At 41.0% G+C, this 27505-nt stretch overlaps 1 protein-coding gene across 1 annotated transcript; it reads right to left on the bottom strand.

Moving 5' to 3' along the window:
• Positions 1-18504: 18504 nt before the first annotated feature.
• zgc:162730 (uncharacterized protein LOC564559 homolog) lies at positions 18505-21527 on the bottom strand. The gene is made up of 2 exons (XM_044032984.1): positions 21387-21527; positions 18505-20850 (listed from the first exon to the last, which is right to left on the bottom strand). Exons 1-2 carry the CDS (start codon positions 21417-21419, stop codon positions 19603-19605), a joined length of 1281 nt encoding a protein of 426 aa, XP_043888919.1. The 5' UTR covers positions 21420-21527; the 3' UTR covers positions 18505-19602.
• Positions 21528-27505: the final 5978 nt, after the last annotated feature.

Here is a 27505-nt window from a genome sequence, read left to right as displayed (position 1 = left end):
TTGTGATTGCATCAGTTTCAGTTACAACAAATAATACAACGAGATAACACAAGATGAATATTAATATTCTCCTGTACATTACATATCCTGATGGCCTCGGTCAGTGTTGCTGTTGCTGAGGAGTGAAGGCCTTGTTACCCAAAATAGTGTCTGATAAAATGAATGTATTAAAAAAATATTAAGGCCAAACACAACAAACATGATATGCACAATGATTGTGTTTTCATAAAACTCATTCTTTCTTAAATCCATTTTTATATTTCTTAATATATTTGTATTTTTACTTCCTCTGAAATTAAAGAAAACGGTCTAATACAGAATTGTGCAGACAAACCCCCTCAAAGGAGAATAAAGAGGCACACAGAACGTACTGTATGTGAAGAAAGGCATTACACGGAGACGGCTGAGCCCTATGAGGCAGACAAGGAGGAGTGAAGACTTTGATTTCAAAGGTAAAGGGAGATGTGTGAAAAATTCCACTGCTGAGCAGAGCAGAGAGAATATGTGATGGTCTCACTCCCTCTAAAAAACACACACAAACACAGGTTTGTTCCACTATCTTTGCGAGGACCAAAGCAACATGTTACGGCCCTTTATTCAAACCTTTTAATTCACCCTCAAAAACCTCAGATATGCACAGCCAAGCATGTAACCCTAAACCAAAGAACAGAGAAATAGCTCAAATTGACAGTGACAATAAAGATCCCATTCTTCTGCCACCACTGATGAGACATTTACAAGGATAAGCCTTAAGGAAAATACACAACCACACACACAGCCGTGCCAGAAGTGAGGTTGTCACTTCATGCTTCAGGGAGAGAAACAGCTGCACAGTACAGTGATGCCAGTGGCCAAGAGTTTGATTCCCTCTGAGATCACATGAGTTGTGTGGTTGGAACAAAAACATGGAGAAGTTTGCACTTTTGATGTTTTTTTAAAAGATCTGTTGATGGTGATGATTTTTGTACATTTGAAACATATTTGCATTGCTGCACTCTGAAAATAAGTCTTGGGAGCAGCTCACACTGTAGCTGAGAGGCCCCTTCACAAAGGGATGAGGTCAGCTGAGAACAAAGCCTGCCAAAAAGCTTTGTTTTGGTCCAGCCAAGTGGTCACCATTAAGTGTGTGTACATGCTTGTGTGTGCTTGTATTTTGTGATGGTGTAATGGTATAGGTACACTGTATTCTCAGCCTGAGGCCTGTCTGAGTCAGCCATCTTTTGACTCATGTGATCTGTATGTGTGTAGTTGACTCAGAGCCCTCCAGCAAATGCCTGTGGTGTCCTGATGTCCATCACTGTCATTTACACTCATCTATGAATCACGCGTGAGTCATTACGTCACTTTGCTTCTCAAAATACCCACAACACTGACCTCTTAAGATCTATCTATCGATCTATCTATCTATCTATCTATCTATCTATCTATCTATCTATCTATCTATCTATCGATCTCTATCCATCCATCCATCTTTACCCTTTTGGTGAAAGCTCTAATTAGTTGATCGACTTAGCAGCGTGTTTGCTTGCTTTTCTGTTTGCCCTGAGATGAAGACCACCACTGTGAACAACAAGCAATTAGCAAGATGTCAACAGCATGAGTGCCTTGAGGTAGGAAGGTCCGTTCTGTTAATTTGGTTTGGTAAACAAATGTTATTTATATATATACATATAGAAAAAAAAGCTATTTAGTTAAGTTTAGTTCAACAAACAAATCTCTGGTGGGTGAGTTGGGGATTACTGGAAGAGTATGGATGGGTGGTGGAATGGGGGGTGGAGGCGGGTTTCTGAAGGGAAGGGGGAGGGGAGAAGGAAGAAGGGAGGAGAAGATTTGAAAGGGAGTTCTGGCTTCTTGTTGAGTCCAGCTGGGCTAGAGAGCCTTTGGAGTACAATGAGCTCAATGAGCTGCAGAACCAACTAACAAACTAAAGGCCCGCCCTCTGTGACTCCCATACACACACACGTACACACACACACACAGTGAATGGGTGAGATACGTAAAGGAGCTTGTTAGGAGGAGAGAGATGGAGGTGAGGAGAGGGATGAGGGGGCTGGATTGGGGGCTATTTAGAAAGACTGAGGAAATAAGAGAGTGAAGAGAAAGAGAGAAAGTCGTTGAAGGATTGGAGGTGGAGCAGGCACAGGCTAGAGATGCTGGTAAGTCTGGCTCCATGATCAGTCACCCACATACATAAAGATGGGTCATGGGGATGCATTCCTTTGCTTTGTAACATAATCTCCAGGGCAGTGGGATAATTAATCAAGTTATTTGCTGATGCAGCATCTGCTTGATATTACGAGAGGTTTACAGAGGCGACATGGCAGCGTCTCAGTCTAATCCGGTCATAAGTTTCAAGAGATGGGAGTGTGGCACTCTCTGTCACTCTCATACAAATGGTCCTACGATCTACAATGGCAGTTTACTCCACAAGTTGTACACTGACACACACAAACACACCAAGACATAAACCCAATCCTGATAAACAAGGTGTGATAAAACATGAGGACCAGCCAAATATGTTTCACAAAATGTCTTGGCTCTTTGCTTCCTGTGATCTACACGTTTTTCGGTCCTCACAAAGATGTAATAACCCTAATACCTAATAACCCTAACCCATGTTTGGAGCCATTTTTAGGGGTGTCAGAATGTGAGGACCAGTCGAAATGTCCTCACTTCCTTAGATATGTATACATTTTTTGGTCCTCACAAAGATACCCATACAAGATCCCCCCCACACACACACACAAACACACGACCCATTGAAACTCTAATGATTAAGTGAAGTCATTCCTTCACAGCCCCACACAGGCTTCTTCAGATAAGAGGCTACTATTACCAGTGAAATAATGAAGTGAGGGGGAAAAGGAGGAGGAGGAGGAGGTTTGTAGACCTGATGAACATCTGCTCCTCTTTCCCTCCCCTTGCCCCCCCTCCCCCCACCCCTTCTCTTCAGCACCTTCCTTCTTTCACAATGTACCCCCTGCCCCATTCGCCTCAGTGTGTGTTTGTGTGTGCATTTGTGCACATGGGTTCTACAAATGGTCTTTTGAGATTCACAGAGAGAGTTTGGGAATCTGGAAGAGAGAGTTTTCCTAACAGTTAATTATTAACATACATTTTTCCTGGCGTTTTTCACGACTCGGTGAACAAGGAAAAATGTCATGTATAAAACCAAAACGCCACTTATTGTCATCGTCGTCCTGATCTTCTTGTGTTTGGAAATTGTTTGGTTTACACGCTTTATGACGTCTTTTATTTTATGTCATGAGTTGCCCTGCCTTGGGCTATGTTTCTGTGATTGTGTACGTGGTAATGTGTACGTTATTTAAAAGTTTGTACACGTGCATGTGCATGCTTTATGTGTGTGTTTGCGTTATAGTGCTTTGTACACTGTTTTGGGGGGTTTCATGTGGATGTAGACATTGCTTGAAACACTGCTGTATTTACAGAACAAAAAAAGTAAAATATTGTATGGGGAAAGTTCTGCTTCCACGTGGATAAGGCCTCAGTGTGTAATGCTTTATGAGGGCCACCTTTTTGAAATGCTATGTTTCGGCAGCTGCTCAAAAAGAACAAACCAGACAGAGCATCATGTTCGCATTTGGAAGATTTATATGCTAATAAACAAGGACATTTTTCTGGTATCTGAGGGCCACCATAGCTCCATGATGGACTGTTGCAGTCTGCAGTCTCACCATTAGATGTCACTAAATCTTTCACACTGGTCCTCATCTTAGCAAGAGTGAAAAGACAAAAGACTAAAAAGATTGGCACACTATACAGTAGATGCATGTAGATGCAAAGGTTTATTATTGTATGCATGATGTATTTTATGTGTATATTTTACTGTATTTATTTATGCATATGGATTACATGAGTAAGACCTGACTGCTAACTAATGACATAACATGAGAACCAGAGTGGCTGCTATGGAATTTTCATTTATGCATAAATACATAATAAGAGACTCTCTTGTTCTGTTTCTGTTTTACACACACATGCACAAACACACTGCACTGTGGGGTTCTACTCACCAAGCAAAGGTCGTAACCCAACCTTTGGCCTCTGACTTCCCCCCTCCTTCTCCTCTCCTTTTGCCCACTGGAATTCAGTCCTGTGGATTCAATTAGAAAGGGGGAGGCGGAGGTTGAAAAACAAGACAACAGTGACAAATGTCTGAGGACAGGGCAGCATGAAGAGGGAGACAACAACCCAGGATGGAGAGAGAGTGTGTGAGAGTGAGTCAAGGCTTCAGTTTCAGGTTCTATACAGTACACATTCATTTGTGTTGTCTTGATCCTTTAGACATTAATGTACTTCAAACTTTGAGGCAAGATTTTAGAAAGATCCTCATTTCGGTTTAAGGACCTGTTGCTCAAGAGTAGAGTCAGATGGTGGCTGTACACACACACACACGCACGCACACACACACACACACACACACACACGTAGCAAGAGATATATAATATAAAGTGATTATTGCTCAAGACACAAAGAACTAGTCTTTGGCTTCAGTGAATTTATTACCACTCATACTCAGTGAAATCCTCGTGGTTGTGGGTCTAGTGGTGAGAATGTGGGGTAAGATCGAGTTGTTTGGGAGCAACACAGAGACATAAAAAGGAACTAAATATTTCCATCCTGTATGATCACAGTAGACGGACGGTTGACCTTTCACATCTATGTCAGCTGGGATTGGCAACAGCAGTCCTGTGACCCTCATGTGGAGGAGAATGAATGAATGAATGAACGATAGGAGAAAGATCTACATGGTATTTACTGCATTCTACTGCCCACTGCTGGATTACATCTGCACAACACCATGGCCACGATGTCATCCACTCTGCACTGTTAGCTCATGAGATCAAGAAAATTGTGCCTAAAGGGTCCATAGTGTCATTTGGGCTTCTTTTCATGCTCCGATGACACACACAAACACACATTGTGTCATAGCTAAGTAAAAAAGTTCATATGTAGATGTGGGTTTTAAACAATGTCCTTGTGACAGGTTGTTAAATGTTAATAAACACATTTAACTTGTAAAAGATCAGCAAAACTGTTACCATATATCATACCATATATTATGATTTATGTGTTAAAAGACAGAAGACTGGACTTCATTTCATCATGAGAGCAATGCACATAAAAATGGAACACACCAAGCTAATATTCAATTATTATTATGTGCTTTTCTGATTGTCACCAGTGAGAGGAGCTGTTGCACCATTCCACTGACTGCTGGCCGTCATCTGCATCCGTTACCTTGAGAAGGTTGTGTGCATTTCCTTCACATCTGTGTGCAAATTACGATACACATGCGATACGTGTATCGCTTGAGTCACACATGCAGGGAACAAAGGAGCAGAGCTGTCAGTGAACACAGGGGCTCGGGATAGACAGAGCAATGTGCACAACAACACTCATCCCTGGAGCGGGCCAATCGCCCGTTTTGTGTGTCAACACTTTTTTCCTGGAAAAACTCATGAACCCAAAACAAAACAAACAGTCAAATCTTTATTTCAACACAGGGGGATGTTTGTGACGAGGAGGGGACACTGGAGACCTAAAAACGTAATTTCATTAAGGGAAAAAAACTCTTTAAGTGTGTATATAAATAAATATTAAAGAAGTCTCCTCCTTTTTTGTATGATTTCCTTTCTATTTGGGCCTAAAAAGCACCTTGAAATATCAATGTTTTTCAACATATTTTAAATTTTACAGCATGTCCACTATAGCGGACAACAAGACGATTTTAGTTGAACCGTGAACTTTAGGGCGTCAGACAGACAGATCAACAGAGTGTTAGTTTACTGTCGTCATTATAGATCATATAGGTGCATGTTTATGTGAGTTTGTGCCCACAGGCAAGGAGACAATGTAACTTGGATGATGTACGTATGTAATATGTGGTATCTTGTATAATGTTGTGATGTACTGTGTGTGAATGCTTTCATAAAAATATAGTTCTTAACCCTTAGTGCTCATGCGGCACAGATCTGTACCACAGGTGCACCCATGGTAACTTTCCATTAGAATGATAAACAACTCCTTATATGGACATCCTGGGGGGTGTGTTTATAGGTCACTTATTCAAGCTTTAAAAAAATGTTGGGACATAAGATATAAGACACTCTATATTGCACATTCTTATACCCTCTCTATATACTGTATGTTTTAACATAGTAATGGGAAAAAAGCAGCCAAAATGTTCCGTGTTCTAAGGGTTAATGGATACATTGAGTTTTTGTTCATTATATTTATTGTATGTATCAATAACTGAACTGTTGTGATGGACACAAAAATTTAATATGAACTTAATCTTAATCTGTGCAAAATTGTAGGAAAATCCTATCCTAAAGTAATTTGTGCAAATACTTCAATGATGTCTTACAATAGTCTCACAACTGCCTTACTCAGAAAGAGGAACATCATCACTGGCATAAAAAGACGCAATGCTGTGGAATTTAGATGCTGAAGTTCTGCCAAATACGGATGAACGTCATTGGTATCTCTGTAGCAACACGTTTATTTAGCAAAACTGTTTATAGAGCTGCTACTTTGACTGATGTTGAATAGCTTTCCCTACGTAAAACTCCCTTAAGTATTTGGATGCAAGTTTTACATCATGTTGTTTTTAATTTTGAAATGTCTTTTGGTACAGAAAACACTTGTTTGGCACATTGTGTTTTGGACCGAATGTTCCCGTGGCGGAGGAGAAATAAGTGTCTACAAATAACATTGTCACTTTGCAGGCCAAAGTAGGATTCGTCAAACTGCTTTTCTGTTTATTTCTGCTTAATCCGCATAATCCTATAGGGAAATTGACAAATCAGATTGATATATTCGTGTTCATTTACTGTGAGTAAAGTGTTTCTACCGTTCTGCCTTGTAGAAAAAAAGTGAGTCATATACATATGCATTTGGAGCATATGGTTTAATAGTCTGGAGTCGCAATGGGACGGAATACCCGTCTGTGTTTTTGTGTCTATTATCACTATCATTTACAATTATTATTATTGTGTGAACACGATTTGTTCCAACCACAGGAATTTGTTCTGTTTGTTCTCATTGTAAATATTGTGCAGAATTATAATAATAATAATTATCCCAATTGTATTCATAATGAAAACAACTCAGCGATGCGTTTTTCCCTTCACTCCATTTCCCACCATTGTTTATTGGACTGGTACTCTTTTAATGATGTCACCTGGCTGTGCTTCATCCACTGTGGTTTAACACTAAGACACTTTATATAAATGTATGTATTTATTTGTTTTATAGTGTTTTGTTGAAAGGGCGGGAACAGGTTGGTTTGGTTTAAATCCAAACAAATAAAACAAAGTATAATTATGGCTGAACTGAATGGAAGGAGGTAATTAAATCATAAATCACAATTCATTGTGTGACAGATACTTGTCACACATCTTTGCTAGTGCATTCATTTATGCGTATACTTCTCAGTGCTTGACCCCATCCCTACTGACACAGAAGTGGGTCAGCCAGACTGGTAATTAATTAGCTGTCGGATGTTGTATCTCCCTCAGAGCAAAGCATTTCACCTGGAAGTGTTTTTACTCCCTTCACATTCCAACCTCGAGACACGTCAAACAAGAGCTTTCGCCAAATTTATTGTGGATCTTCTCTCTACACTTGTTATATCTGTCAACGTACGACGATTCTCTAAAAAGAAAAATCTGTCATCCCAAGTCATGACGGAGGATTCCTGATATGCAGATGTGAGCGTCAGTGAGTGTGTGTGTGACTCCATGCAGCTCAGTGTGAGCCAAAGGATCATTCCTGGTCTCTTTATTCTCACAGTAGCTAAGCAACAGCTTAAATATTGATTGGCGTGTTGGATCAGAGGGATATTGATGGATCTGGAGTCTTGTATGAAATTATGTTCTCCACTTTCTTTTATTTATGCAGTATGTTGGTATTCAGGAAACTTGTAATAACCACTGTAACTACAATATATGACTTACTGCGTCTGTTGACTGTCTGCACCACACCACTTCCTGTGCTGATTTCCCCCTGTAGTTTCCATATTGTGTTCCAGCCTTTGTGTATATGCTTACTATGGGACTGACATTGCCATCCTTATGTCCTTAAACTGAACTGAATCTGTGAAACAAATGCAACATTCACATTTTGCACTCGACAAGTTGAAGTGAACACATACGTTCCCTTCATCCCTGGAAGAACAAAGATAAAGGATAAATAAAATTATTAAAATATGTTGTTTTAAAAGACACATGAGGGATACACGATATGTGACATTTACCTGTAATATTTATGCATCTATTGTATAGTTAACTTGAATTTGTGAAATTTGGAAATACGTCACAGTTCAAAGTTCACTAGGATCATTTTTATGAACAAAAAGAAAAGAAAAATGGTCTATTGCATGACTTTGGTACAATTATTGCTACTTTATATCACTGCCAGAATGTGATATAATGAATCTTAAGCTTGACTCAACAACACATATGACGGGAAAAAAATAATGCATTTATTTTAAAGCCTGAATATTTAACTTATAAACACAACCCCCCAGGATGTCCATATAAAGAGTTGTGTATCATTCTAATGGCAATTTACCATGGTCTGTGCCCTAAGGGTTAAAGGTCCAAACTGTCGCACAAAAGCTCCTCAATAATATAAACATAAAAACAACAAATATAAAACTACAAAAGAGGACAAAAGGCTACAAATAACTAATCTTTAGAGAAGGGCAGGGATGCTTACTGGTCAGCAGACAAGACAAACTGGCAACAGACACAGGAAACACGCAGGCTAAATACACAGGTGGATGGATAACGATGAACAGGTGAAACATATTAGAGCGGGGCAGGTAATCACACAGGAGGGAAACTTTACAGGAAGCAGACCCTGAAACGAGAGGCAATGGTAAGTATTTCAAAATAAAACAGGAAACAGAACACACAGGTACAGCTATGCTAATCACATTTTCCCGCCCATATGTTCACTATGTCACTGGGAGAGATTTGGGGTCTCTAACTAAGACATTTTTGTGCAGAGCACTATATATTTTACCTTTTTTGAACCATTCTCTGTAAACTATGGTTGTGTGTAAAGACCAACCCATGTGCACCAATATACAAGTCACTTAAATCACCTTTCTTCCTCATTCTGATGCTGGTCGCCCTGACCGTGTTTTTCTGATTAGATGTTGGCATTAGCACGCAGTTGAGCAGGTGTACCGAATAAACAATTGTTGTTGAGTGAATATATGTCAACTAATACATTATAGCATCATAAACATGTGGCAAATGTAGTTGCACGTTCCACAGCTCTTAGTAATGTCAGCACACACACGTACAGACATATACATACATTTATCTTTGTACCTCTTTTTAAGAGTCTGGAGATGTCGACATTGCAGCTCTGTCTCCCAGGGAGCTTTCCAGCCAGTGCAGTGTAAACATGATGTCATGGTGAATGATACGTGTGACTGTTTGTAGAGCAGTGGTTAGCACATACCTGGAGACTGAGCTACATTCTCCTGAGGACAAATAGGAGAGGAGAGGACTCACACCTCAGGGAATAACCACCATGAAATCCCACCGTTTATTCCCATTGTTAACCTCTGCTCATTAGCACTTTTGCTGGGCTGGTAGCGTCACCAGATCCTATGCTTCCTCTTTCTGTACGGGCGTCAGTACCTCATAACCTCACACAACAAGTCACTTCCCAAAGAGCGTCTCACAGCAGATGTCCTAACCATCTGTAACTTCCCGATATGAGCTGTGTGGCTTTAGCATCATGTGTGTGACTGCTGCTTAGCTACTCACTCATTTAAGTGTTTACCGTTTTGAAGACTTAAGTCACATGCTGTTTCCCCCGAAGTGTAAATCAGTGGCCCGAAATATCTTCTGTGCAGTGACATGTTGGCTGATGAGAAGCACCGGGAATTCAGTAATAATCTCTCTCTGTCTGTCGCTAATGTTATCTATTAGTAGCTGCTAACAGGCAAGTGTTATATTAGCGACACAATTAAGATTGTCACCCAATGACACATCAGCTGGTTTGCAGAAGAGATGTGGTTGAAATCTCAGATGAAGCCTCCAAGGAGTCCTGGGTTACTATTGCCACACTTGGTTTTACAGAGCAAAGACAGAGCAGAGATTGTTTTTTTTATATAGATCACAAGGCTTTCAGGCCCCAGATTAATTCTTTAAATCATCTATTGGCAAAGTCAATTTTGGACGCCTCCTTCGAGGCTTCCTGTTACATTATCACCTCTAAGATTTATAAAATACAGCATTCTCCTCTGTCAAACTGTGAAACATTGGTTGCTGCACTCAGATTAATGTACACCAAGAAACCAGGTTACGAATTAACTAAGTATACTAATATGTAAGTGAATTATTGAAAAATGTATGGATTTTTTAGTCATCTCCTTATGTTGCACACATACCCACAGAATACACATCCACATAACTGCTTTTTCATAATAATAATAATGCCACCCCTCTTATTCCCCGTTAGTGTAATACTTTAATGTTTTACCATGTACGGTTTTTGCTTTGACTTATATCCCAGCTGTATGAATTGCATACACCTCTCCTCTTGTCTCCTCTTGTCTCCTCTCCTCTCCTCTCCTCTCCTGTCCACTATGTTTCCATGATGCTTATTTTTAAAAGAAGGAATTTTGCTGGTCTTTGCACTGCCAGTGTCACTGTGGTATGTATTCCTGGGAGGGCAGCCAAGGCTAAACACACATACACCATTCCTTTCCTTTCTATAATCAAACACACACGCACTCACAGAGGTTTGCTTGTTAGGACTCTGCATTGACTTCCATTCGTTTGGACGGCCTAAACAAAGCATTTACCATAACCTTTATCCCTAATGTAAGGTTTTGGTCTCCATGAGGCCTGTTGGTCCTGACAAGGTCAGTGTTTATGCCAGAAAAGGTCACACACACACACACACACACACGTTTGTGCAGCTATCCTTTTAAGGACTTGCACTAACTTCCATTCTGCACACACACACACACACTCATGAACACACACGCTACACTACTGACCACTTCATTTTCTGCCCACCTGTTTAAACATAGTTCTGTGTGTGTGTGTGTGTGTGTGTGTGAGCACTTCCACAGAGAGGTCTATTGTCCTCCAGGCTAAGGTGTGTGTGTGTGTGTGTGCTGTGTCATGAAATGGCTCAGCAGCCACAAGCCTGCTGCTGATTTTAGCTTAAGTCTAAGACACTGGAGCTAAAATAACACATCCACTGACAACACGGCTGAGCCTATAATACTGCTCCCTTAGCATTGTGCCACTGGTGCTCTGAGGATCAGGGCAAATATGACTTTATCCTGAGAGGTGTGGTAAGATTTGAAAATACTGTTATTGATTTGGAGAAAAGATAGTTACTTCCCAAAGGAGAATAAAATTGGTGGTCACATCAATACAATATAATGGTCGATCTCACAGAAGAAGCATTTTTGTGTCTCTGGTGTGTCTGTATTAAATTGTTGGTTGATCTTAACTCTTTCCAGAGTCACAGTCTGAACTGCTTGATGCTATACAGGTATCGCAGCATTGTCTGGAAACAACAGTGAACCAAGATGGTACATTTGCGGACCATAAACAACAACAACAATATGCTGCGCTTACACATATGCTCTAGTCATGCCATAAACTGTGTAAGATGCTGGTCAACAATATTCTTGGTGTTCTTCTGTTTTAAAAAGAAAAATATAGTGTAACTGTAACAACACCATGTTGCAGAGATGAGGCCAAGTGCAGAGTTGGTAATAATTCTCACCTCACTGAGTCATAAGCACACTATTTAAATAGCTACTGTAGTCGCTTGTTATTTCATTTTTGAGGCATAAATGCAGCATTAATGGTTCCCTTTCCAAGGCAAAATCTGTCAATACCTCAAACTGTTTGTTGAATTTCATAGAAATGTTGCCATGGCAGTCATAAATGAAGAACTAAAGAGGAACCAAAGGCAGGATTTTGATTCCTCCAAGCATGGTAATGTCTTGATGTGCTAAGCTTGGACACGCTCTAAGGGCTTATACAAAAAATGATCACTTCCAGATGATACAAAAATACAAGTCAGGATAAAGTGTCCTAATTAAAACAATGTTTGCCGTCATCACAGCGTTGTTATCGTTTGTATGTGTAGGTCACACATGTGTGGTTAATACGCGCACGCTGACGGAGTGACGCTTTATATTCATACCACATTACGACTTAACAACGACTTAAAAACAGGAAGCGAGAGGTCTAAAAGGAGAAGCATGTACTGAGTGTGAGCATGAACAGGAAGCGTGCACAGAACATGTAATGGCCAGCCTGTTGTGAAAGATGTGTTTTAATAACTCAAACAGATGTGAAACTGTCTGAAGGGACTTTCTTCTTCTGCCCTACAGAGTGATGCAACCGATCATATCGACTTCATAAACGTCTGACAATGAGGCATCAAGCTGATGGAAATCTCAATCTAAACTTGATTTATTACACCAACAAGTCTAAGAAAGTCTAAGAAAACTTTTTCTTAGCCCCTACCCTCTGGTGCCATTTGGAAATATTTGGGCAACTTACATCACTGGGAGAGAATGTGGGGGAGATCTGAAGTGAAATAAATCTTGATCATTTGGGAACACGCACAAAAAAAACACAACAACCATTCTTTCACCGCGCTATGAAGATTCTGAATAATTTAAAGCTTAAGATGGATTGAGCCGAGAGAACGTTAAAAACAAGTTGTTCTTAAGGCAAATATGATGAAAGTCAAAGAGGCAGACTGTGGTAGACAATGGACGGATGGATTAAGTATCTCAATAAAAAAACATTGTTTTGTTTGCCACTGATTTTCCACCAATTCATGACATTTGATGAGCTGCTTCTTAACAAACCATGACCCAGATGAATGCTGCATGTGGCATGTGACACTTAGGCTGTTGCCAAATGCCTTGAAGCATGTGAATATATCATATTGAGAGCATAAATTAGGTGTGTCGATGAGGTGTGCCCAGTGTAATTAATGTAATAAATGTCTTATGAACTTTACAGTTGGTTTCCAGGTCGTTGGAACTGTTTTGATAACAACGTCTTGAACAGCAGGTGCCGTTCCCGTTTTTACGATCAGTTCTTTGCAAAAGGAAGGTCAAAACAATAACATCCAATTGTCTTTTCTTGCCTTTGTCAGCCATGTCCTCTCACCTTTACATGCTATATCTTGTTAACCTGGGCTTTGTAGGACAAAGGTCCTTGAGTGAGTTTGACACAAAGGGGATTTGAAATAAAAACAATATATTGAAGTATAAGAGTATGGCCAGATTTACTGAGGCCTACGGCAGGGGCTTTTGTGACACTTAATGAACGCTTTGTTCTTCAGTGAATTAAAAATGACTCACTTTGTTTTAATTCCTCCAGTTTATCTGTGCTTAAAAGCACAGCCAGTGAAAGCAAAAGTTCAGAGAGGGAGAGTGGAGCAAAGGGAAGTGGTCAAGAGGGCCGGGGAGGGGTGATTAAGGGAGTTTTTGTGTGTTCTCTTTTAGTGTTCCTGAGTTTACCAAGTCTTATCTCCTCATCCACCCCGACCCAGCCACTGGGGTCCTCCCCCCCACATCTCCCTCATTCCCCCTGTTTGCGTCACAGCAGCGATGCTGGATGAAATGGGGGCAGGAGGAGGAGCGGACTGTGCTCTGCGACTGAGGAATGTGGCAGAGAGGGAGAACATGGCTATAAAAGGATCGCACTTCCACTCCGCCGCTGTGATGTCACTACTCAAACATTTCCTCCTCCCTTTCCTCCTACTCTGACTTACTGACACTGCTGTTTCTCCTTAATTTCTCTGGAGGAAGGCGAGAAAGAGACGTTTGCTTTTGGTCCTGAGGTGACAATAAAGGTTCTGTTCTGTGTTCATAACTCATGACCCATTGCAGCGAGCCCATTGCTTCACATATAATTCCATGTTATGCTTCGGTCATGCTCAGTATTTAGTCAATGATTCACACAAAATACAGATTACAATCAAGTGCACTTTGGTTCAAGGGAGGGAATAGTAAGGGTCAGCCAAGCTCAATTATAATCATTACAGGTTAATATTCACGAGAGCCTTCATCAATGAGAGTAAGGAGAAATGTATTATTTCATTTGGTTTTAAACAATTTTAACCATAACTGTGAACACCAGTGCTGTGTCCTCTTTCTTAGCCACACGCCCTCTGATTACAATCAAGATCATTAGCACAGAGTATCATGGAAAAGCCATAATGTCTTGACCAGTAGGGGGCAGTCATCGAGTATTAGAGTAAAGTGGATGTGTGAAAGCAGCCCAGAGGAGTAAAAAGTATGACCAATCTTGTTCCCATATATCTCTTTACATTTGCTGCGTGGTTACTTTCCTCTTCTGCTCAGATGAATAAGAGATTTGTGGGCAAAGTCGATCAAGAGCTCCGATCATGAACCCCGCGTTGAGGTGCATTAACCCATCCAGCACTTACTTTTCCAAGAGAAAAAAAAAAACGTGCTGTGTTTTCCAGTGACCTAGTTAGTAAAGGCACCGTTACATAATGCACTTCGTCATTCTCTGAATGGTTGACGAAGGTTTGGGGTTGAAGGATTACTCAACCTTAATGCTTAATCTGCAGGTTATGACAGAAAAAAAAAAGAGGAGGGGAGGGATGGGTCTTTGGGAGATGGAAGAAAATCAAGACTGAAACCTGATCATGATAAATTACAATACACACACACACAGAGGCGTGCAAACAAGCACAGGGTCTTCGCACAGAAGCACATTGGACAGGTAGAAATGTGATGACGTGTGCTGTTTCTATCCAGCGGCAAACAAAACAGATCGCTGACAGAAACTCCTCTTTTTACGCAAGAGCAAATGTTACACACTCTGCATCGCTGTCAGTTCAGTGGAGCTCCTTTTCTTGCAGTTAGAGCGGCTCAGCCCTGAAACCGTTGCTTTTATTCTCTTATCTCATATTGTAAGAATATGCTCCTTTTCACCTTTACACCACATCATGTGTTATTGCCTTCATTAAATAGATCTCCACCCAGGGTTGAACTTTATCTCTATGGTGTGTGTGTGTGTGTGCGTCAGGTGACTTAGATAAAGAGGTTTTTGTTTTTTTAACAGCAGCAACTTTGTGGTTGATCATTAACAGTCGCACAGAAAGTAGTGATTGCTGTGTGTTGTGTTGTGTAAAGAATGACCCGTTGCGGTGGTTGGAACGAGGCGTTATGAGGTGCCGTGAAACAAAACTCCTAGGAAAGATAATTAATAATTACATGGATACTTAGCATCCAGTATAAGTGTTGGCACGATGCTAATGCGTGCATATTCTGCTGAACTTCAAGCAGTGCTCTTTTTCTAACACATACTGTGAAGTTAATATTTGTGAACACACACACACACACACTGATCCTTTTCCTTTTCTTTCTTTTTTTTTCTTTTCGTCTTGGCAGTTCACACATTGTGGTCATTGTCCATTGCCATAGCAACACATCCTGCCACTAATCCAAATGGGAAACAAGGTTAAAAGACACAATGCACAGTAGAAGGCATTGCAGATGTTTATGGAGTATTAAACTAAATGAAAAGCGAGCCAAAAGGATGCCTTGGAGGACACACGTGTATGTATATTTGCATAGAAGGGTTTAGACCTCAAGGTGTGTACACTGCTGTTGAAACATATAGACAAGCAATATGTAGTCAATATAAAAAAAAGCAGCCTGTAGGGTGCAGTTTGATAAACCATCGCTCCACTGTGTTTTGTGGGTGGTCAGGGACAATATTAAGGAAGTATAATGCAGTTTAATATTTAGATTGAAAGAGGGTCATTCCGCTGTGTACCAGATAAGTAAAAATATGGATTTTCTTTTTAAATTACACAAGTCAAACGTCGATTTGTGGATGCCAGCAGGATGATCAGCACACATTAGTTTTAGGGGGAAATCCCCGCACTCATTTATTAACATCCTTACACACTTACACACTTGAACAATCAGGGGAGTGGCTATCATACACATTATGATTTTTAATTCATGCCAGAATCACATTTCCACAGTCACATAACCGGGTTGTTGGGCCACCCTGTGTTCTCATCACAAACAAACCACACCAGTGTTTGTGTGTGTGTGTGTGTGTGTGTCAGTAGATAGAGACCAGTCACTGTGCTGAAAAATGATTCATACCAAAGAAAAAAAAACACTATTTGAACTGAACTAAGCTGCCCTGATATCCACAGTGTGTTTATTTCAGATCAAGATAAATGATGGGACAATAAAAAGCAAAGCAAATCAAAACTCATAAAAACTATAAAACCCTCCACATATTTCTTGATTATCTGATTGAAGAGATCCTCCAGAGCCGTATTTATACATGTATTTATATTTCTACTCTCACGCAGCACAGATTTGGCAACGTTAGAAAAGTCATTCCTGCAAATGAACATCTGCTAAAGATTTCAACCATGCAGGAAACACCGCAAAACTGTAACGATCAGATCAGTAATTGGACAATTTTACAAAAAATGTCTCAAGCCATCCCGCACTAATGGGGGGCGTCATCGCTCCAACGATTTGTTTACGTCTGTTTCTCAGTAACCATGGGCCTTTGCTGTGAAATGTGTCTTTTTCATTCTTCTTTTTTTTTTTTTTCCAGGTTGCAGCTTTGCTTGCTACACAGAGTTCTGTGCTTTCACAGTCTGAGAGGGTGGTGACTGTGGTAACTGGCTGCTCGACAGACCATCTCTCTCTGGGAATATAAAGAGGAAACTGCAACAGGGTATTTTCACAGACTTCTGCTTATCTTTGCAAATGTGCTTTTCACAACCCCTGTGTCCTATAAGAGACTATGCATTTGAACACGAACCACAGACGTGACCTTCAAAAGCGCAAATGATCGATCGGATTGGCTGAATGTTGGAAATAACGGCAGTTGGAAATTTCCAGCGTGGATTGCCTGTCCAGGCAGCAGAATTAATTCCCCCTGCTGTCAGATCTACAGGTGTTTGTTACATCTTTATTATGGAGTTTCTGCAACGTGGTTGCCGGGATCTATGTTACACAATTGTTTCTGTAAATTGCAGACACTAGTGAGCTCATGTTTCTGAACCGCAATTACATAGGTTACTTACATGTCGACACGTGTGCGTATCAGTAGTGTGTAGCGTCTTAAACGCTTGTGGTGCTTTTGTCTGAAATGAGGAAATGAGGGTGACGGTAAACATTTCCTGGTCTTGAATGTGGTCGGGTTTAGGTCTAGGAAAAATATCATGTTTTTTTTTCCCCCTCATTGTGTCAACATCCTCTCCATAATAAGCACAATGGGTTGAAAGACACTGGGATCATGTATTCACAACACCATAAAATACGTTTTTAATGCAGGACTCACAGTGTTAAACTTCATCCCAGTCCTCTCCATTGAAAGTCTTTCTGTACACAAAGTACGAAAATGTAATATTTTTCATGGTTTGCACAACCTTCTTTTGAATTTCCTTAACGTTTAAAATGTCTGTAAACACCAGCCTCTGACTCATGCACAGCCAGATGAGTTTGACACAGGTCAACTCTGGTCCCACAGAACTGAAACAGCTGAAAACATTAGCTTCTTAACCTGGAAATGAGCGGCCGCATGTGTGCGTGCGTGGTGTGATCTAAACACTGCACTGTATACACAACAGAGGACAATGTATGCCACTAAACACAGGAGGAGGGGAGAAGGACAGAACACAGAGAAGGACATTCCACAATCCAGAGGCAGAAGTTACTCATTGGCTTCTGTTACTAACACAATAGACCAAATAAAGGGCTATTTGCTGAGTACTGAGATGATCCTGACTCGTGGCCTTATGGGTAAGAGTGTGCCGCTGAAATAAGACCGGAATCAAAAACTTTGGCCAGTCCCTGGAGATATTGTGTTCTTAAAATCTGTTTCTATGATCAACGCAATATTATTGACTCCATCAATGCATCCTATATGTTTGCATTAATGACACACACGTGTGTGTGTGTGTGTATGTTATATGACCCGGTGATGTTTTGTAATGGTTATTTCCTTGACTCTCATATTGCAATTGCAGATTTCACCAGTGTTGTTTGAAATACATTGACGGGCTATATTAAATGAATGACTCCATAGAATTGCATTATTATTGGCTCAGCGCTCCAGAGGCAGTTTATTTATTTATTTATTCACTGATCATTATTTGTAATGGTGATTTATAATTCATTTTAGCAGAGAGGCAGAAGTGAGAACACACTTATATTTTGAAATTCTCCTTCAGTGTAAAAAGAAAGACCTGATGTGAGCACATCTACCAGCTTCCATATTCTGCAGGGCACTTGTGCTGATATCAGCATGTCAAGTGTTTTATTTTGTGTCTGTTTCTGTATGTGTCACTCACATGAGTCACGCCAAATCCTGGCAATGACAAATGTTGCTCAAAATGTAAAGTTATTGAAATAAAGGAACAGTAAAGAGTCAAAAAAACAGCATACATGCATTTCTTTATATATTCAGAAATTTATTTTGTCCCTTTCAGGCAATTAAAAATATAAGATTCTCTTTTTTTCCTCCTCACATTGGTATTTCACAAAGCTTGCAATATGTCTCCATAAATAAAGTACAAAATACATTTTTTTTTATTCATTAAACACAAATAAATATCATAATAAATATATTAGTTTAAGTTAAACAAGGCAACCAATAACCAAAAGGAATACTGTGGTGTTAAAGTCCCTGAACCAGGTTTTCAAACAAACAGGGGACAACAGAGGACAGGGTGCAGCTTACAAATTAGCATACAGAATGTTTGGCTGAAGAAAATCTAATAAAGTGAATCAAGATTACACATAAACATCGAAATCCACTGGCTTAGGCTACATTTGTTCTTTCAGCATCCTGAAACTTATTTATGCGTGCACCCCAGGATTCAGGAAAATGACACGGTTACATACACGCGCACATGCACGCACGCACACACACACACGCGCACTCACACACACACACACACACAGACAGACATACAGACAGAGCAGAAGAGAGTCTGAAGCTTTGGTTGAATGCTACCGGGAGATTTGACAGCTTCTCCCATTTCAATTAGCTGTAAAGTGCATATCACAGATAAATTGGGATCAACGACACGTCAGGTCTCACTGATTAAGGCTACTGAATCGAACATACTGTTCATGGCACCGAGAATAAACAGCCTGTGAAGCAGAGATCATCTTGAAGGCACCGCATTAATGATCATCACTAACATTTTGATGGTAATTATGAAGCAGATTATTTCCTGGTGCGGTCAAGACCTGCAGAGGAGTTTGCTCACATGGAAGACCACATACAAGGAAAGAAGGCTCCGTAATGTTTTTCAGTATAAAAATAGAGTGTGGTGACATTTTGGGTTCTGATCTCAGCATTCGTTACCGTCAAAGTTCCTTTTTTTCTTTTTTTTTCTCTTTACAAACGTAAATTAAAATGTTTAAGTGTTATTGTATCATCTAAAGCTGACTCGTCCTGATCAGTTCTGGTTCTGAAGCAAGTCTGAAGAAAGAAAGAGAGATAGATGCAGTTCTTTTCTGTCCTTTTCCTTTGGATCCACTTAGTCAGAAAGGGACAGGCGTTCAAACACAGTGAGCCTCTTGGATGAGGCGTCGAATGTTGGAGACTCGGTTCCACTGGAGCCTCCACTGGAGCTGCTGTAGCTGTCCTCCAGCGAGTCCTCCGAGGAGAAACGCTGGAGTCCAGCAGGCTTCACGAATGCCCCGTGGCTGCTGGTGCCAGGAAAGAGCATGGTGCTGTCCTGGTGGTGCCCCTCTGCCTCCAAGCTGGCAAAGACTCTGCTGTTGTTGCTGTTAAAGTTATTTCCATGGCCACACACACAGCGTGAGGCCTTTGGCTCCAGGATGACAGGAATGTTGTGGATGTCTCCAGCACTGGCACGGGTCTGACTTTTGCTAAACTGGAATGCTGCCGCCTCCTGATGAAGGGAGTCAGCAAACACTGGGGAGAGGAGATCGGCCGGAGGTGGGGAGACGGAGGGAGCGCGGCTGAACCCCAGGTTAGGATCATTGAAGGACGAAGGGAATGACGGAGGAGATGAGCTGCGGGAGGAGCCCAGGAACCCAGCGAAGCTGACACTTTGGCGCAGCTGGTGGCGTGGATTCGGACCACCCATAGGATTTTGCTGCCGCTGATTAGGGAATTTGGCTGATGGCGGCGCATCATCGCTGATTTTCTCCTCATGGATGAAGTGGCAGCGTGAACCATAGGGACAATAGCCAAAGTTGTAGAAGGTTCTGCAGGGCTCTGTCTTGTACTTAGGGTGGCGGTATACTCCTCTCAGCTCTGCCTCACCGTGAGCAAACTGGCATTTACTGCCGTATTTGCAGCTGCCGGTCTCCTGGAAGCCACGGCACAGCTCAGTCTTGTAACGGTTAGAGGCCAACATTGGTGGAACCTGAGCTTGGAGAGAAGACGACGGAGGGAAACCCGGTGGGGGAGCCACAGTAGCAGCACCCGAGGGGAAAGCCTCCAGGTTCTTCAGCTGTCCCAGAGAGGAAAGCAGAGAGTTGCTGCTGGACTCGGTCAGGCTCATGGAGCGGTCGGGCCTGAAGGGGAATTGTTTCTGTTTGGAGGTGTGGGCCTGGCCCCAGATATTGGATGACCAGAAAGGGCTGCTGTTCTCATCATTGTTAACATGCTCAGTGCTCAGGCTGTGATTCAAGGATTCAGGAGGGGAGAGAGGAGAGAACAGGGAGGGCGATCGGTTGAGCCGACTCTGCCCTGGGACTTTGAGCTGCAGCTTTGCTTGGAGCAAGGTATCGTCCAGGGAAAGGTTAAGAAAGTTCTGTTAGAGAAATAGAAGTGATAGAAACCATTACTATACAGACGTCCACACTCCACAGTAAAAAAAACTTTTCAGTAAGTATAGCTTCAGATTCTTTTTGTTTTTATTAGCAACAGAGAAGTTTTCAGAGGAAAGCTTGCACAATATCACAATATCGAGCTATTTACATGCACCCATGTAAATAAATGATTAAACACTCTCTATTGTGATATACACTATATATATAGGCCTATGTGTTGTTTAAATGTGTTGTGAATCATTTAATAGTGAAAGACAGGGATACAAAACACAGCCCGTCACTGCCTTATCTCATTATCGCGTCAAGAAAAACAGACCGTGACTCACAGCGGTTTCTCTATCAGTGGAATAAAATGACAACAACAACAATAACATTGAATATATATCTATATAAAAAAAAAAAACACGGTAAACGGCGGAAAACAACCCGAGATTTTGAAGGTGTTTTTTTAACCCCCACGGACAAAACAAAAGTAAAATAAAATAAAAAAATAAATAAAAAAGAAACTACGACCCACCTTCGTGAAAATGTCGTCGAGCATTTCGGACATGCTGTGTACCTCTTTGACGAAAAGGAGAAGACTCAGCTCTGATCCACGGCTGACTGATAAAAGTGTCTCTGTCCAGAGTTACAGTTGCCTCCTCGACGCTGATGCAGCCACCTTTTATAAGACTCTCCGAAACCTCCGAGCTTGAGGAAGAAGTTTCCATTTGCTGTGTTCCCGGATGACACTCCCTCTGCCTCAGGTTTCACATCGAGCTGATGGGCGGGGATTAAGAGAACAGCTTCAAAAAAAGAAAGAAAGAAAAGCGTATATTCTCAGCAAACGTGTGAACAGTTTTTTTTTTAAGCAAAGGGCCTCATTTACATATCTTTACATGCCTGCTCTCTCTATAGTGCTTCAAACATTAATTTATGTACTGACACACACACACACACACACACACTGAGTGAAATCCTTGCAGGATCAGTTGCCTCAAATGTTTGTTTGGCCCTGATCCTTTTTTTTTCATCCCTCAAAAATCCAACAATAGCTTTTACACCCTAAAAATGTCACATCAGGCACGTAGACATAATGGTCTCTGTGACACTGTGACTAATTGGTGGCTTTCAGGAAATGTTAGAAGTTGCCCCTGATCTGATACCATACAGATACTGTTTTTTTTAGCCACAGAGAGCGTGTGTTATTGTACACTTTACCAGAATATACCAGAATACGTTTCCCCTAAGGCAGCTCTAGTAGTCGATCAGAGTATTGGGAAGATACCAATAGAGAATGAAATAGTGGAAGGGTAAGTGTGTAAAAATTACAAACTATTATTACCTAGACTAACACATGACAAGGGCCTAACGATAGCCTACATGTACACAAATTACACATCTAAGGTAAGGTGGTATGGTTTCAATGGGGTCATCACATCACAGCCGATCCTCAGGCTCTAATGCAAGCTTGTCAGGCACTGAACAGCCTCCTGCATCCCTCATGTTGGGACATGCTGTGACAGTGACCCGGGAAAGCAACCGACTCCTAACAGACACAGAGTCGGAATGCTGTAGAGGTCTGGGCATCGCTCAGTTGAAGCTGCCGTTGCTTCCTGTGCTCACTGGGTGGAGCTAGAGAAAAGTGACACCCTAAAAATGTCATGTCAAATAATCAAACAGGTTTTTTTGTTTTGTTCTGTTTGTGTCACTCAAGGCTTACTTCCTGTGGTCAGAAGGTGGCGCTGTGGCTACAACTGAATGTTGGAGTTGTAGATGTGTTCATAGCGGAGGGACACAACTGTGAAATGTAAAAGTTTGAGAACCTCCCACCATGTGCGATCTGTCCTGCTGCCATGGCGACCGGCATAGATCAAAGTAACAAGAACAAAGATGAAAGAAAGTCTTTCCTTGATAAATAGGGTCTGTATGATGTTATCAGCGTCCGTATTCTCAACGACGACAAGCACGTCCAAGTACTCTTTCCTGTGTAGTTTCTGTACATGCCACTTCATCACATGAGTCATTCAATCCTGGAAATGATAAATGTTGTGCAAGTGCAGAAAAGTCACTGTAATATTTATATCCAAATGGTTAGTACGAGTATGAGGAAGACGTATGTCAGCCAGATGAATGCTGACATGCGTCAGAATGAAATCACGCTTCGTTTAAGTACAGTAGTTGCAGTAGTTGAGCGTTATTAAATTAATGAGGCGACAGGGCATTTATGCGAAGGGTAGTCTAAACGTATGTGTTGATAAATCATCACAGAGCGAAAGCGCGCTAATGAAGCATTAGAGTGTCACCGGTAAATGTGAGCGTACTGAGTTCCCACTTCTGCTTCAAGAAATGTGGAGGGACGGGATTATCCTAGTTTCACATTCATGTTCTCATTCTGTACCAGTGACACATAGGTTTGCTTGTGCTGAAAACAGCCTCTGCTGCTCAATATCTATCTAAAATATTCTCCTTTTTTTACTCGCTCGCCATATTTTTCCTGATCACCTGTTAGTGCACTACCATTTTCTTTTATTATTATAATATTTAATATTCAATATTCCCGTCATTCCAATGTAGTAAAGTATCTTTGAAATCAGATGAACAAGATTCTTGACACTAAAACAAACAATGCAGGTGTTCATAAAACCACAATCATGGACAGATATATGCTTTATATGTGCGTTGGTTACATCGCTCTACTTGTTTCTGTTCTGTCTCTTGCCTAAGTTGTATGGAAAGTCACTCTTAGGGAGGGGCACACACACACACACACACACACACACGCTCACACAAACACAAGCTTAAAGGAGAATTCCTGCTAACAGTGGCATCCAGGTTGTTGTGTAGTCACAACAACCAGGATGCACCCCTTGGTGACTAAGTGAGTGAGTGAGTGACCCATACCTGGTTTTCCAAAGTTTGTGTTTTTTCATGACATGACATTGTACATGTAGGCTGCCAAACATGTTTGGACATGATCGCGCTACACAAGTTAATATGGTATGAGTGGAATTGTGGGCAAATGTGTAACGTGAGGGAGGAGGTAATAGGCCGGTAATAATACACAGAAAAAAAGATTGGTCGGACAGTTGAAGAGTTCAGGTGCAGACTTCTCCTACTCTATATAAAAACAATACAATATTCCTATACGAGCGTGTAATGAAAGGAAACGAATCATTCTCACACAGAGAGAGAATGAATCCCACATCCCTGGTGTGCTTTCACAGTGTCTGCACTGTGTCTGTGTAATGTGTCAAGGCTGTATAGATGGATCATTAACCAAAGGAAGGGCTGTGTTTATCAACCCTATAGCATCTGCATTACACTGACCAGCATCGGGAGACCAGAGCGGTGGTTGAAAACATATAAAGGTAAATGTTTAACTTAGCAAAATGGCTTGAGGCTATTTCAAATAAATACAAAGGACACTGATTGAATTCTAATGCCACGGGGTACATCAAATATGATATAAAATCACAAATATTTAGACGTTTTAATTGACTGTAGGATCAGAAATATGAAGCAGTGAAAGTAAAGGACTTGCTCAGTTGTTGCTGCACATTTTAACATTAAAGGTGTAGCTTCTCGGGCAAAAAGTCACACCCTTCATACGATATATCACAATATACAAGTACAATATTAACATTAGAATAGTGTCTTCCGTATACACAATAAAATAAAACGCTGGACGTTACTTTTGTAGCAACTCTGAGGGGTAATTGCATTCATTTCGCAGCTATATCACTTTCATTGGTTTCATTACAGGAGCTTTTTTTGCTCCAATAGGAGGGAAACCAAGGGGATTTCTCAGAGTCTGACTCACCCTAGATGGCTGCAAACTGCTAAGTCATCATCACACGGCTCATGATGACAGCCAGGTGAGGTCAACATAGGCAGAAGACGCCCAGAGTCTGCCAAGGTTTCCATTATTATGCCGACTGTGGTGACTATTTAAGATTTGGTAACTCTGTCTTGCTTTTCTTTTTTAAATGAATAGTGTCATTATACTACTCTCCTCTCATTTAGGCAATAAAGGCTTTATTTTTCATTTCCTTTCCTCCTCAGTTTCAACTACAGCCTCTGACCGACACAGTTTGTCCAGCCTGTGCCTCTAATAACTGATACTTTGCAAATATTTAACCTTGCCCTCCATGACATTGCTATGGCGACGTGCCAAACATTGCACACATAAGCAGGCTCAGGTTCAGCAGTTACTAAGCAGCGGGCATGGAGCAGATATTCCGAGCTAACACGGCCGCAACAGAAAGTGATGAGTCCAGGCGACACGCGCGCCTCTGAATTTGTCATTCTGATTCATTGTTGGGATCGGCAGGAAAAGGCAAGGGGGAGGAGAATAAAGTGTTCAATCCCTGTGAGGAGATTATGAGCGGGGGAAAGTACCTCGCTCTACAACACGTCTCCGTCTTTATCACATGTGTGTCGGGGTAACAGATAAGGACGTCTCTGTGTTGGATAATGGGCTTGTGGATGTGAACTTTGGAAATGATGAACTGGACCCACTGCACTGTGACTGGACACCACCCTCTGTCAGTGCGCCTTTGAAATAATATATATATATGTGTGAAATCTAGGAAATTACATAAAATAAAATAAAAAGAGAATATAATTACTGAGTATTTTTCCTGACAGATTTTGTGAAGCCCTCACACGCAACAGCCGCCTCTCTCTCTCTCTGTGTTTACATCAGTCCATACGTTGAGTACAGTATAGACGCCATTTCCTGTAATCTGCCAGGTCAAAATACAGTAGCTGATGACTAAAGTGTGGACGTGTTAGTGCTGATGACTGACAGGGAAACCAACTGTCAGCTAAAACATTACGAGATGATGACAAAAAAACAGAACCCTAGTGAACTTTAGATGCACCAAATGTGGCATGAAGAAAGGTCACGTTCAGTTGTGAGTGTGGATGTCAGGCTGTGCAGTGCGAGGGTTAAAGACGTACAGATAGTACTGAGGTGTAGCCGCCGGCATGACACTGGACTGGTTGGACTCGTTCCTGCAGGGTTTTTCCCCAAGGCTCAATCAGTTCTGATGTAGGCCTTAAACTATGCCTAATTCACTCTAATGACTACTTTGTAAGATTGTTATTCGCGTCTAATAAGGACATTTAGTATTTGTAACATGCTCTCATTAAAATCTACATTTGAATACTATAGAAAAATTCTATAGAAAAAAAAAATATATATAGATATATTCTCATTTTTTAAAAGCAATATTTATTACTATCATTATTATTATTATTATTATTACTAATAATAATAATAATATCCTCTGATGCAGATATGTGGATATTTGGTGATAAAAGCAATGAAAACATTTAAATAATTCATCACTTATAATTAGTTGTTTTTATTAACAGTGATATTAATGCTGGTTCGTTGCAGCGGGGAATATAAAAGTTGTTTATCAGCCTCTTTGCTCCAAGGAAGTCAGAATTAGGTGGTTTCTTGTAACAGACTGAAACGTGGAATGTGCGTGTGTGTGTGAACTTGTGTTTGTTTCCTCTTTAGAAGCTTTTCTGGCATAAACACTTGTCAGGACCAGTCGTTCCCATGGAGACCAAAACCTGTTTCCATTTCTGAGAGTCTGGTTAAGTTTAGGGTTGATTTTTGAATGAACTGGTTATGGTTAGGGATAACACTTTGGTTAGGCTGTCCAAATGAACGGAAGTCAATCAGAGTCCTTAAAAGGATGCGGAACCTGTCTCCTTCTCTGTCTATGTGTGTGTGTGTGTTCCTATTCTCAAAGGTGTTTTCTCAGCAGAGGTATACATTTCTCATCCACGTCCCAAACAAATTTTCTCCCTCGGGAACAAAGAACTTAACAGATGCAGGTGAAAAAAAAAAAAAATCTCACATCAGCTCTCTGCCACAGTCTTTCACACTGACCAAGAAGGATTGTGAGTTGACCGATCGCACACACACACACACACACACACAGATCAGACCATTTCACTTTCAAAGATAAAGATAGAAGTCAGTCTCAACAACAGGTCTTACAGGTCACTCCTTGAGGATGCAGATACCTCACCTGTCAAACTGCAAGAAGGCAGCGAAACAAGTGAGATAGATTCGACATCTGTGGTTTGACAAGTGCAGCAACAGCTGTCACGCTCATCGTCAGTGCATTTAAAAAAAAAAGTATTGTCTTGTTTAACGATGAACGAGGCAGAAATCTGACAATAATTGACTGTTTCAAACTGTGTTCTTAGATTAAAAGACTTTGTCTCGTACGGATCATGTCATTATGATGTTTAAAGTGATTACTGGCGATAAAAGAATTGACACCGTCCATATTCATAGTGGTCCAGGACGCAGGGGAAAATGCTGACGAGATTGACATGCTCATCCGGCTGTGTTATTACTATGTATGCAACGTGCAACAATTACGACAGCTTTTCAGCATCTATTTATCTCCAAAGTGGTGTTGATAATTCCCACAGCTGCTGGTGTTTTGCTATAATAATCAGTGTGTAAAGAGTAATAATGATGAGAATGCTTACATTGTTACAAATGGAGGACTCCTTCCCTAAGCATGTCAGGGAAGTACGGTATAGCCTTCACATCCCAGAAAGGATGTGGTTCTTCCTCATTTACATAGTAAGGTTCTGCTTTAAACTGTGAAACACAACACC

This window comes from Solea senegalensis, linkage group LG8, assembly GCF_019176455.1.
Source record: "Solea senegalensis isolate Sse05_10M linkage group LG8, IFAPA_SoseM_1, whole genome shotgun sequence".
Classification (NCBI taxonomy): Eukaryota; Metazoa; Chordata; class Actinopteri; order Pleuronectiformes; family Soleidae; genus Solea; species Solea senegalensis.
Note: the sequence above shows the minus strand (reverse complement) of the source record. Positions and strands in the feature narration are given on the sequence as shown.